Genomic DNA, 14,605 nt, shown 5'->3' with positions numbered 1-14,605 from the left:
ACTGCCAAAGCCATAGGCAATAAGCCGAGGAAAGGTCGAAATCCTGATCGGCTCAGCAGATAAGATAGTGATTAGTGAGCGCCGATGTTTCTTACTCCAAATATGTTGAGCTGACCTGTCAGATCAACAAAATGGCCGCCCAACAGGCTCGCTGGGGAACGCGAAGCTCCACACAAATCAAATAACCCACAGGAGCGCGAAACTCCACAACGGTCTGAACTTAGGGAAAGATCCAGCCCCTCACGGGAGCGCAAAGCTCCACAATGTCCCAGAAAACCAACTGACAATGGGCAAATAGTGAAGTGACAGAGAGCTGAGAAATCCCCTCAGTCAGCTCACAGATGCGAGCTGCTGAGGAAAAAATCCTTACTGCAAATTCCAAACAGTTCGAAATCGCAATCCAATAAACAGTTGAAGAAACAGTCCAGGTCAAACCAGTAGGTGAATCAGTGGAATCAAGGAAAGGGGAAAGAATAGCCAGAGAAACAGTCCCACACGCCTGTCCAGACTGACGCACTGAGTCAAAGGCAACAAGGGCGGGACTTAACAGCTATGACAGACTCAGTCCATCAATCTGAACAGACGAGTACAACCCATCCTGGCTGCTGTCTCCACCCACAATGGAGAACAACAATTCTGAACTTTCTGGCCCCCCAGCTCTAAGGCAGGAACCATTTCTTTTCAAAGCCAAATACAGCTGCTATGTAAACATGGAACAGTCACTGGATTTCAAGGCCATTAAATTTATCTATTTATTCAGGAGGGCAGGTAGATGAGTTTAAACTCCTGAGACTATATAATGTTAGCTAATTTGTTGAAAGTATACCTGCCTGCTAAGCAACTTGTTTAATTTATAGCAACAGTTTAAAAAGGTTTAATAGGACAGATATATTTTAGCATTTTTTATAGGTTTATATCTATATATGGAAAAACATGACACATATACATGGCATTTCATGCACTGGTTATTAATCATTTTCTATCCTATCCTGTTTCATGATACATAGAGCAGTTTCCGGTGACAAAACGTGAAAGCAGATGGCTCAAATTAGGGACAAGCCTGACAAGACACAATTTAGATGGAGCCCATTGTGAAGAACATGTTGTGCTGATAGAAAAAGCACAGATGCAAAGTGCCCCACTCTCTCATCTAAAAATCAGTGAAGAATGGAGATCCCAGGCAATATCATAATACCATATGAGTTCAGTTAAGAACAATTTATATGGTACTTTAAAAATAAAAACATTTAGATTCTAGCAGAGCTCACTGCAGATTTGGTTAGTACCATCCCTAGAGTGTCCAGCACACTGTCTAAGAATATTTGTTTGAACCAAATATTTTACTGCTTGCCTCTCAAGGAAGCAAATATGGTCACTGGATTATTGGAACCCTGGTGGCACAGTGGTTAAGTGCAGTATTGTAGGCAAACTCTGCCTACCGCCTGGAGTTCAATCCTGACAACATTCAAGATTGACTCAGCCTTCCAAGGTTGGTAAAATGAGGACCCAGATTGTTGGGGGCAATATGCAAATAATGCTTACATTTTAAACTGCCTAGAGAGTGCTGTAAAGCAGTATGGGGCGGTATAGAAGTCTAAATACTATTGCTATTGCTATTCTGTTCCATTATTTCTCTGGTTGATCCTACCCTGGCTAAAAACAGCCTCTAAAAATTCAATTCTCCCCATTTTTCAGAATAGTAACATTTCTCTACAACAGCAGTTTTCCACAACAGTAAAAGCTGCAATAGAAGTCATATTTGGACTCAGCTAAGTAAAAATAATAAATATCAAGTTTTCCCTTCAAATTTTGTACATTTCATCTAGGTGATATGTTACAGATTGTTATTTTGATTGTTTCATTATTGAATGTCATTTTTATACTATACTAGTTGTTTAGCAACATTTGTCTCTCTTTATTGAGAAGTTGTCTTTGATAAGGCATTATTAGAGTTTTAAGAGTCATTACAACAAAACACCACCTAAAGAATTAATCCTGCAAATAATTCTCACTATACCAAATATTATCACGACATGGCATTTGCTTTTGCTCATAACATTTGCTTTAAAGTAAATAAACACAGGAATACCGTGATTAAATCTATTTGCTCCTTTACTTACTGACATTCAGAATAGAACTTGAAAAAAATCAATTTTTAAACATTTTTTAATCTTAATTCATCTTAATTGTTGTATCCGCCAATTATACTATACCAGATGAGCTTATCAATTTTATTTTATTGTTTGTTTATTTATTATAAACAATTTTATGTTTTTGAATTGTTTATTCATTTCAAGCATCTCATTCGATTTCAATATAGAAATAGAAATAAATAGCAAGCAGAATCAAATTTAGCCATTATCATTATAGTTATTGGATAATTATATCAGACAAAGCAAAGAAAATGAATCAGTTCTGATCAAGTTAGCAATAGCACTTAAACTTATATATCACTTCACAGTGCTTTACAAACCTCTCTACGCGGTTTAGAGAGTCAGCATGTTGCCCCCAACAATCTGGCTCCTCGCACCACCATGGCTCTTCAGAAATACATACATATCATATTGAAATATTTTAATGAAACAAAACTGCTAATCTGGATTAGAAAAATCTATGTAACAAATATATTTCTTAGTGAAGGGAATATAAAATTTTGTTTCTATGTCTGCAATCCTATACATACTACACTTACTGGAAAAACAGTAATGCAAAATACTACGAAGTAGAAACAAGTAATGAAGTCAAATACTGAATGAAGTAATTTCATTTATTTATTTGGGAGAATACCCTTGTACCTCATTTTGCTGTTATTAAATATTGATTCATATAATTTAGGAATATGTATACCATTGGTTGGGTTTGCTGCCTAGAATTGCAATTAGAAAATAGGTAGCTATGTGAATTGATCTAATGAACAAACTAACAAACGTCACTGAATGTCACATTCATTGAAATGACAGTAATGACAGTATTTTTCAAACACTGGATGCAATTGAAAGAAGTGAAATGTATGCACAGGGAAGAAACGGATACGCATAGTAGCCTTGAATCATCTTCTTCCCTTAAGTAATTTCTCAATTTGGGTATTATTCAGATTTGTTGTACCACAACTCCTATTACCATCACTAATTTCATGTATTGGTAGTAAAAGACAGCAGTGTAGTTTAACTAATCTGGTAAGCATCAAGTTTTGGGACACTGTAGGAGCAGCTGCTAAGGCAATACCAAAGCTCCAATTCCAGTATTGCTCTTCTGTAGATTTCTGTGCTATCATCACTTCTTTGAATTATATTCAGTCTAGCAAAATTACATGCAAAAATTAAATAACTCATACCCTCCTTTGAGGTGATGCTGATCATGCTTTACTATCTTATATGGCAGCTTTCTTTCTCCCAGGTTTTCCAAATTCCTCACCACTGCTCCTCTTTCCAGCAAAGCTTCCACTGTTCGTCTCAGTGTTGCAGCTGTCTCTGGCTTTAAACAGAAAGAAAAACATACATTTATAGTGTAGTCAATTATCATTTATCTAACACCTCCGGGTGTTCCGCTGCGCATTGAAGACCTTGTTGTTCCGCCAGGCAGGGCTGTCAATATAATAATTTTAAATTGGGGTATTTTAATTTTTAGAGTTTTAAATCAGCCAAACCTATTTAATTATTTTAATTTTTAATTATTGTTGTGTTTGTGTTTTTAAACTGGCTGTACACCGCCCTGAGTCCTTCGGGAGAAGGGCGGTATAGAAATAAAATTATTATTATTATTATTTATTATTATTATTTTATTTACTAAAACAGAATTGGGGGGGATTGAAAACATAATGAAAACAGAGAAAATGCTGAGAGTGTGTGTTTGTGTGTACATGACGTTTTTTGATAAAATGGTTTCAGTAAAACTTATCCATATTATATTATAATAGTTTGTTTATAATTGACATTCAATTGACTCATTCAAAAGGCACAAGTAACAAATCTTCAATTTAGTGGATAATTGGGACAAAAAAATTGTCTTTCCAATGTTGAAGAACTAATATTTTGGCAATAATTAGGGCAAAAAGGGATCACTCACATTATTCAACTGTCAATATCCATGTAGAAGGTAGGTATTTCAAAATAATGTATATAAAGTCAGTGGCAATTACTTTTAACTGGCTGGACTAAAAAGGAAGGGGAGAAAAGACAGACGTTAAAGCAAGAAGTCCCAAAAGTTTGATTAGTCTCTTATCTATTTGCAATAATGTACAAAAAACTGAAAACAACTTCTTCTTAGGTCCACTTTAGAATAGTTAAGAAAATTCAATTAAGAGAGGAATTCAATATTTTAAATCGTGAAGAGGAATTGTCTTGAGCTGCATATAAAATATATATAATATGGTTGACCAACCTTAATCACATAATAATATTAAAGGTTATTATTTTGTGAGGCTGCATTAACTATCCAGGGCAGCATGTCACTCATGGGTTAGACCTGCCTATTTCCTAATCTGATGTGAAAGAGGAAATAAGATATTTAAATAATACTCTAAAGAAACAAGTATATATTTTATCATACCTGTATGTGTTATTGCCTATAGCAATAACACATACAGGTTGTGTTACTTTAAGCTTTTAAACTGAAACATTTAACAGAATCTTGCTGGGTCAGACCAAAAATAATCTAGTATAAAATTGAGATGTTTCAAGATAGTAACAGCAATCTGCTTCTCAGCATTTCCACCATACCTATTCCTCTCTTTGAACCAGGTAGCTTAATCACTAACCTTCGGGCTCTGATTTTACCCAATCTCCCAAAATAATGCAAGCTAGAGATTATCACATCTTCAATCCACCACCTATCAGTCTCCCCAGAGGTATAGTATAAGATGGAAACATGATTAATATCCATTTTATTACAGCATTATTTTCTAATCATTGTTTCTCTCTCCCCTCAGCCACATTACATAATCCTTGACTTACGACCACAATTGAGCCCAAAGTTTCTGTTGCTAAGATAGTTGTTAAATCAGTTTTGCCCCATTTTACAACTTTTCTTGCCACAGTTGTTAAGTGAATCACATTGGTAACATGGTTAAGTGAATCTGGCTTCCCTATTGATTTTGCTTGTCAAAAAGTCACAAAAGATGATCAGATGACCCCCGGGACACTGCAACTGTCATAGTAGTAATAGCAATAGCACTTAAAAGACTTATATACCACTTCACAGTGCTTTTACAGCCCTCTCTAAAGGGTTTACAGAGTCAGCATATTGCCCCCCAACAATCTGGGTCCTCATTTTACCCTCCTTCGAAGGATGGCTGAGTCAACCTTGAGCCTGGTGAGATTCTATCTGCCAAATTGCAGGCAGACGGCTGTCAGCAGCAGTATCCTACAATACTGCATTCTAACCACTGTGCCACCACAGTTCATAAATATGAACTAGTTACCACCTGGCTGAATTTTGAGCATGTGACCATGAGGATGCTGCAACAGTCATAAGTGTGAAAAATGGACATAAGTCATATTTTTCAGTGCTGTTTATCTTCAGTCACTAAACAAATGGTTGTACGTCGAGGACTACCTGTATTTATATTATCTAAATATTTTTTCCTTTTTTTTTCAACTAAAGGTACAACTTACTAGTTATAAATTTCACCCATCTTTCCCAGCTCTACAATATTCTTTCTGGATAAACCAACCAAGGCTGTAAACAGTATTTAAAACAGAGTACTACTGAGAGATATTCAGTACTGTCGTTTCAACTCCTTCATGACTCATAATAGGGAATTTGCCCTTTTCACAACTGGTGTACCCGAGTTGTAATTTTCATTAACCAACATGATCAAGTTGTTTCATAATTAGTCAAATGCTAGTTTAAAACCCACCAGTGTTTATGTACTATCAGAGTAAGCAAGCTATGGGCCCATAGCTCCCATTTCTATGAGAATTAGGAATCACTCTAATTGGGGAATAAACAATTAAGATCAGCAGATTGGTTGCCCACCATTTAGAAAAATGAGTAGGAATGCTGTGCTATTATTTACTGTCCTTAATCTTTCAGAAGCTTGTAATAGCATGGACCATAGTATCTCATTGGGATGAGTCAGCAAGTTGAAAGACACTGTGGTGCAGTGTTTGTATTCCTGCCTGCAGAACCATTCTCAAAATAGGACTGGAGGACTTCTGTTCAATACCATAATTGTGCAGGGAATTCCATTGCATTTGATCTGACCTCCCATGGTGCTGAAGCTTGTATAAAGCCATTGGGAAAGGCTGTCCAGAGGTTTGATGTACAAATGCCTCTCAATTTTGTTTTTTTCATCTGACCCAGGCAAATCAATAGAAGAATGCTGGTGAGCTGTGAAGAGCTAGATGAAGGCCAACTGCCTGAAGATGAATCACAGAAAGATAAACATTACCCTGGAAGTTCATCATCTCCAAGCAATTCTTCTATCCAGAAACTGTCCTTAACCCAATACTACATGGGGTGACACTTGCCCTATAGAACCAAGTACAGGATATATGGCTACTCTTAGATACCAAATAATCACTGAAAGTGCCTCAGTAAAGAGAACCTATGCACAGCTTCAGATAGTGAGCCCAATTTAGCAATTTGTGGATGAAAAAAGCCTGATCTCAGCAATACATGCTCTGGCAATCTCAACTGAATTATTCCATATAATTTTGCCATTGAAAACAATCTGGAGATTACAGCTGGCGCACTAAATTGTCTAGGGTAGTATATTGTCTCAGAAAATGGCCACGTTATCCTTACTTTTCAGGTGCTATACTGACTGCAGATAATATACTGTATTGCACTCAATTTAAAGTCAGCTACTTACCAGTAAAGCCCTAATGTGGCAGCAAACCTTTATAATAAACTTCCAATGCATCTGAGACTGGTTTCCTTGTTTTGCATTTTAGAAAACAATAAAACACAAACACACAGAATTGAAGCAGATTCCATTAAAATATTGGCGCCGTAAGCTATCTAGAATTATTTTCTAATTTCCACTGTCTAAATTGGAATATCATGAATTGTTCACATAATCTCTTAACAAAATTGAATAGAAATTTCAGACACAGCAGACTCTCAAGAATATTTACCTACTAAGTTTATTTCATAAACTTCTAAAATCATTTCAGAAATACTTGCATTTTTGTACTTTTTATTTAAACTTTGTACATAAGTTTTAAACATTTCCACACAGTAACTTGGACAGGACAAAATTCTATATTCAAAAAATGTAAACTGCAAGAAATACAGTTTTAATTATACAAATACTCTAATAAGAGTTTCATGTTGAAGACTAATTCAGGAGGCAAAAATACAGATACAGTATACAACAATCAATATACATACAACTAGCGTAACAGAGTTCTTCAACAGTTTTTTTCAATATCATATTGACAATGTTCTATACTTAAGCCATTCATTCCATGACAAACTGTGGTAAAGATCATAGCAATGCTCCATCAAGAAATATTCATTTCCTTAATATTTCTAGATCTATATTCCTACTGTAATGATTCTACTTCATTGAATAACATATCTTTTAGCGACAGATCATGGGCATTTAAGATTTTATATTTAAGACATCTAGAAGTTTATACATATTTATGCTTAGTTGGTTCATTTTCCCCTAAAGGTTAAACACTTGATATGTTGCACATTACCATTTTATTTTTTTGCTCTGTGAAATGTTTTAAAAAACTATTGACTTCTAATTTACACACATTGTAGAAAATACAACAGCAACAAAAACAAGATACCAAACATTTTTTAAAAAAGTATACTTATATATCCAAAGGTGAAAGAAAAATTAGCATCACACTGACACTGTATTTAAAACTTAAAGGATGAAGAAAAAGGTATTTACTTAATAAAAGAACTTGCTTTCTTCTTGAAGAAGACTACTAGGGTTTTTTTTGCACAGCAACTATTTTTATAACCACCTCATTTAAAAGCATGTGTTCATGAACACTTTCGTATGCGTTTGTAAACAATGACTGTCTTATGTCATTGCCGTCATTGCTCAGTACCTGACTTTGCCCATGAAGAATCTTACATAGTGCATTAGAGCACTATGGAACATTTTACACAAAATCAGAACAAAAATGAAGTATTTTTTAAAAAACAAAACATTTCCAGAAAGAGTTATGTGGTGTGTGCGTGTGTGTCTGTTTCTGTGTGTGTATACCTATGAGTGTGCTATTTTGTAAGCAAGGTTAAAAAAACACTGTGAAATAAGGACCCTTAATTATATGTACTTACATTTCAACTATTCTAAAGCTAACAAAAATACATTTAAACACCAGTGAATTATACACTTTTCTTGAAAAAGTTTTAAGTACTTTACTCACCTTTAATTCATAACATCACATATAATAATACTAGCTTTATTTTAAAAACGTTAAGGGCACAGAATACACAGTATACCGAACAATTAAGTTCCTAATTTCAAATACATAATTTAAAATTTTCCTTAAAAAACTAAATTTATGAATTCAGTATGCAGTTTTTGGGGGAGGGAAGAGTCTCTCTTGTAGACAATGCCTACAAAACATAATAATTTACCTTAGGTTAAGAATTTAAAATAAAGGTATGCTACTAAATCATTGTTTTTTGACAAGTATAGTTATTACAGGGGTTTTAAACTCAAGGCCTGAGGGCCGGATCTTCCCCCCGAGTGCTTAGATCTGGCCCGCGGGGCTGCCTTGTTAACAGCAAAGGACTGGCTCACGGTGCCTCTGCCAGAGAAAACGGAGCTCGGGAGGCATCCCCCTGAGCTGGCAGAGGATTGCAAGAAGCCGTCACAGCCAAAAACGGAGCTCAGGAGCCCGTTTTCGCTGGCAGAGCACTCAGGTCACCAGAGGGGCCCTCGACACGAGTGACATCGAGCTCGTCACGCCCACCCTGGCAACCCCAAGGTCAAATACAACCCTGATGCGGCCCTCAATGAAATCGAGTTTAACACCCCTGTTTATTAGAACTTGACAGCCTACAGCCCACACCCTTCTTTTTTCCATTTAGGAAAATATTATTCAATAGACCTGATTTTTGAGGTGCAAGGACACTAAAATACTAGATTAAAATGATAGAAAGAAAAGTGAAGCAGTCAGTTTACCATCTTCTTTTGTATTTGTATAGCAAAGCAGCGAAATGGGATGGAAGGACAACTTTGGCAAAAAAAGAGAATAAAATATTTTCCAGAATAGAAGCTATGATGTCCCTGAATATAGTAGAAAAATAAAGCCCTCATACATCTTTCCGTACAGTTAAATATACAAATTAAAAGCCCATTATATTTCTTAAAAAGGTATTCTTGAACAACTGCTATGATAATATACAAGACAATAAGTCACAAAAATTCGGGGGGGGGGGGGATCCCATGCAACTGGCTGGATCCATTAAGAGAAATTTTTGTACATTCCTGCATGTAGACTAAACCAGAATTCTCCAGATGTTCTAGACAACAGTTACCAGAATTCCAGTATTAGACAGCAGCTCCGTGACTGAGGAAGGCAAATCTAAACTATTACACACACTGGACAATTGCTTAGATGTTAAGAAGTAAAGCAGATCCATGGGAAATTTGCATTTTTGTTTGAGTACCATCAGAAATTGTACACTAAACCGCAAAATAGAAGGATCGTTATTAGCTAGAGAGTCTACGCTGCTAATCAGAAGACCAACAAACACTTATTCATGGAATGTAAAAAAATTTCCAGGGCAGTCAAAATGATCATCCAAGTTGGAATCCTATTTAGTGTTATTTATTAGAACTGATTTTGCAGTGGTATTAGAAGTTTAGGATTGTTCATCTTTATTAAAATGCTACACATCCCTAATTTTTAAGAGTGTTGTACATACTATGCCTTCTGTTAATGTAAAAATAAATACTGAATGGCCATTAACAATCAATGTAGGCTATGATTTACTTTTTAATTCATCTTCAAGACTAGACTTACAGTTCTACTTAGAAAAATATATGTGCTCCTTTATGGCATAGATAGAAATGTGAAGTCAGCAAAAAATAAATGTTTTCATCACAATGAGATGTGGCAACCTGACAAGGTTATACTTTGCTACTAAAAGGCACTATAACAAGCTATTACACATTTACTTTCTTAATTTGAAGAATTATATAAAAGAAATGTTCAGTAGTAAGAATAAAGGAATATAGAAACTTCAGTTAAAATATGATTCTTATACTTATAAAAGAATTAAACTAGAAGTAACACTTAGATTTTTGTCTACTACAAACAAATAACAAAAACAGGGTTGTCACATTCTAGAACATTATGCAGCCCAGTATAGACAACCATCTTAGACCATGGCAACCAATAAAAGCGTTCCAAAATGTCACACTCGTTAGCAAACCCCCACAAACAATAAGAGGATACCATATTTCTATGTTAAGTAGAAACTTGAAGGACTGCAGTCTACTTCAATCAACCCTTATTAACAAAACAAAATATTAAATTGTGGCCTGACTGCCCACTTAACAATTTAACCAAAGGTAAACAACCTATAAACAACCTATACTGTAGCTACCATGTTTCCCCGAAAATAAGACCCTGTCTTATATTTTTTTTGAACCCCGAAATAAGGGCTTGGCCTTATTATCGGGGGGGTCTTATTATTTTGGGGGTGGAGGAGACAGCAAGCGTGGCCACCTCATGGCTTCTGCTGTGTTGCGCTGCTGTGGCAGCGCAACACAACTGCTCATCACCTGTTCGCTGGGCACTTGCCTGCTTCCTATCCATCCATCCCCCTCGCCTGCAAACTCCCGCCCCACTCCCATCTCTCTACCGGGCAACCCCCAGCAGCCCCAGACGCCCAAAGCCTGCACCCACCCTGCTCCCTTTTCCACAGCATCTGGCTCTTTATTGAGGGGGGTGGCATGTGGGGCGGGGGAGAAGATGTGTCTTGCCGTCTCTTCTCCCCCCCCCTTGCCAGGGGCCGGGGAGACACGAGACGCGCGTCTTACCTGCCTTTCAGCTCTGTCGCGTGTCTTGCTGTTGTTTGCAGGCAAACACGTAGGATAAAATCAAACTTCTTGCAAGTTCGAAAAGTTTGATTGAACTCGCACCCCAATGGTAACAGCAGCCTGGCTTCTGCCCTTTCCCGCTATCTCTTTGTCGAGGGGGATGGCAGGTAGGGCGGGGGAGAAGCGAGAGGCATGGAGCGAGACAGAGCTCGCTCTTCTTGCCATCTCTTCTCCCCCTCTTGCCAGGCATGGCAGGAGTTTGCAAGGGATCGCTTCCCCTTTGCCTTCTCTCCCAAAAGAGCTTCTCAGGCGCAGCCACTTCTGCAGCAGGAGACTCGCGCCAGTCTTCCAAAGGGTACCATAGCAGCAGCTATCCACAATTTGTTAACCCTTATTTCATCCTGACCCACGTGGCCCAGTACAGTCGGGACGAAATAAGGGTAAAAAAATTATGGATAGCTGTTGTTACAGTATTCTTCGGAAGGCCGCCGCGAGGCACATGGGGCACATTGCTTGGCCTCCTGAGCAGAAGTGGCCGCAATCCATGGCAAAAACGGCTGCACTTGCTGGAGGGCTTATTTTCGGGGGAGGGCGTATATTTACGCCCACCCCAAAAATCAGTCTTGGCCTTATTTTAAGGACATTTCCTATTTTCGGGGAAACACGGTACATATAGCCCCAAAATCCTGTTCTGCATCACAGCAGAAGCTCAAGAGTTAATCATCAAGTAGTACTGGTAGCACTGATTTTACAGGTGGAAGGGGTGATAAAAATCATTGGTTGTACCTTTAGAAAGATTATTGCACTATAACCCACCCCCCCTCAAATGTTTTAAAATGGAAAAACTGGCTTTTACCCATTTGATTACTACGGCATCCATCTGTCCTATATAACCATTTTTTAAAAATGTCTGCAAACTGGTTCCAATTCAAGTTTTAAGAGATTTCAATAAATAAGCACAATATCATTCACTACATACTATATTCCAATAATTGTGCACACAGTGTATTCAAATAGCTTGTTTGCTCTCTGTTAATTCCAAAGTGGGAACTATTAGTTCCTCTGTGGGAACTATTGTTCCCAGAGAGATGGCATGATGTATTCTAGACTCATTTGCTGCAGGGTCCTCAACTTATGTATTTTGCCAGAAACCAAGGTTTACTTCTGTTTTCCAGCAAAAATGCCTGTTGTAGACAAAGGGTTGATTAATGATCGCAGCATTTGCTGAACAGTGGCAGATGTGCTTAATGACCATTGTAATTCGCTTAATAACTGCTGCAGGAAATGTTGTAAAATCAGGTCAGTTATATGATGATCTGGTTAATGATCAGCATGACTTATGACTGTAATGGTGGTCTGATTATGATCATGAGTCAAGGACTGCCTGTACTACACTGAATCTTATTCAAAAGGTAGAGACACATTATTCAGGATCTCCATTTTGTCAATCAAACAAAAGCCCGTAACAAAAAAACTAAACGTATGAATAGCATTCATATAGTCTAAACTATATAAAGTAGCAAAGGGAATGTAACTGGAATTCTCAAATATTAATCCATACATTTTTAAAATGTGGCAAAATTTCCCTTACTGGTTAATTGGTCCAATTTCAAATAGACTCAGAATTAACTCTGCCATAAGTATTCATAATACCACACACATACTAAATTATTTAAGATTAAGACAGTGAGAGTATTGGACACTGCTATTTTAATGTAAGGCTATTCAAGGTATTTTGAGGGAAATACCTTGGGAGGGAATGGGAGGGAAATAGATTCCTGAGCTAGCCAATCTGCATGTCAATGCTAGCAACTCATTCAATATACTGAGTACTGGAGTACTAGAAAGAGCAATGCTACCTTACCTCAGGAGCAATCCACCTTTCATCACTAGCATCATCTGGGGTCTCTAGTCATGGAAGGCAAAGATGTGCACTACTTCAGATCTGAAGCCAAAAAGGAACTTTGGAGCCAGCATGAGTATACATGTCACATCGGTCAATACCTCCTTAAAGAAACTGTACTTTCTTCTGGGCTTATAAAGCAGCTATAGCCAGGAAAATATGCATTTGAGTTTGTGAGGCACCAAAATATCCCACTACCTGCTCTAAAGCATTTTTTTTTAGCATCAAAGAAGTATTTATTACACATGCCTTGAAAAGGCTTTTTGGTTCTGTACAGAAAGCAGCTCAATTCATGGTAGAAGCCAATAAAAACATAATCTTGCTACAGTATTTACAAAATACATACACTGCTTTTAAAATTATATCACGTGATCAAGAGTGAAACCACAATTTAATGTCTTTAGATTTTTCATATTAATTCCATCATTCAGTAATAAATGTCACTTAATGCCATAATAATGTCATTTATTATTCAGTAATAAATGACATTTTTTCACCGACCTTGTGGGAAAAATTCTAAAGCAAAATGACTCAATATGCTATTGCCAATGAGTCAAGTCAATTTTTGGTTACCTTATCATATGCTGTTACAATAGTCATTGCAATCTCAATCTGTTCTAAGGTACAGATAAAAAAGAAAAGAAAGTAAATGTATTTTTGCATTAGATGCTTCAGGTCTGCAGTTCCGATTACAGTCAGAACCTATGGTCCTCCAATATTGGAATATTTGAATTTCCATCAGCTGCAGATAGCATGACCAAAGGCCAGGGAGCAAGAGAAGTACAAAGCATCTGATGGGGCACAACTTTACCACTTTGAAGTGCAAGAATGCATTTTGTTGCAAAACTGCAGAGGTGAGCTCAATTCTAAACAAAGGACAAATTCCCTCTAGCCAGTTATGAATGATACTATAGAATGGGATAGATTTTTGTCCAAAGTCGTAAGTTTATTTATGTCTGCCAGTTCCTGCTTCCATTGGCCCTGCCATTTCAGTCATCCTATAGATGCTGTGAATGCCAGCACTGTAATGGAGAGTGCATCTATTACTCCTCACGCAGCCATTTCAAACTGGGTATTAAAAATTGGCATGACATAGGGAAGAGGTTAAGAATAATTTTTCTGCCTTTGCTATAACTACAGCCTCAGAACAGGAGATTCTTCCAAGCACAGAACAGCTGACTTTCCATTATCTGAGCCCAAATTAAAATATGATGTTTCCACTGTTTTAGTCTAGGCAAATTAAAACAAAAACAAAAACCCAACCCAGGGCTTGTTTGGCTTATGCATGGGGAGAGGGTTGGAACACTGGAGGGAACACTGATGGTGGCTGAGAAGAACATAAGCCCCCATCTGAGTTCTTGGAAAGATTGGGGGGGGGGACTGATGTCACTAAATTCCAAACCTGGAAAAGGAGGAGTTTAAAAAAAGTCTTTTGTACAAAATTGCTTATTTCACAGTGACTTTTTTTTTTTACACTGTGAAAAAGATTTCACAAGGGTGGTTTCACAAAGAGGATGCTAGAGGGTTGTTGTTGTTTTTTGCTTTTCATTCTGCAAGAGGTTGGAGGAATCACTGTAATCCTACAATGTTAATGTGTAAATTCAATTTTAGGAAAATATCCCAACATACCCAAGAAGTATTTTTAATTGAAAATACTTGGGGGGTTATTTGCGGGGGGGTCTTACCACCATTTAGACTGCCATTTTGTCTCCAAGTAATTTGAACTGTAACACCAA

The 14,605-nt window shown here is 37.2% G+C and overlaps 1 protein-coding gene across 1 annotated transcript in view; it reads right to left on the bottom strand.

Annotated features, from left to right (window-relative positions):
• The window catches only part of MRPS6 (mitochondrial ribosomal protein S6), a 44,147-nt gene that overhangs the window by 12,885 nt on the left and 16,657 nt on the right, over positions 1–14,605 (bottom strand). The window contains exon 2 of the mRNA XM_034437873.2: positions 3,335–3,474. Within this exon, the coding sequence (XP_034293764.1) occupies positions 3,335–3,474 (140 nt within the window). The remainder of the gene's footprint in view (positions 1–3,334; positions 3,475–14,605) is intronic.

The sequence above is a fragment of the Pantherophis guttatus genome, chromosome 5 (genome assembly GCF_059756535.1).
Source record: "Pantherophis guttatus breed Tessera chromosome 5, ASM5975653v1, whole genome shotgun sequence".
In the NCBI taxonomy this organism is placed as follows: domain Eukaryota; kingdom Metazoa; phylum Chordata; class Lepidosauria; order Squamata; family Colubridae; genus Pantherophis; species Pantherophis guttatus.
Note: the sequence above shows the minus strand (reverse complement) of the source record. Positions and strands in the feature narration are given on the sequence as shown.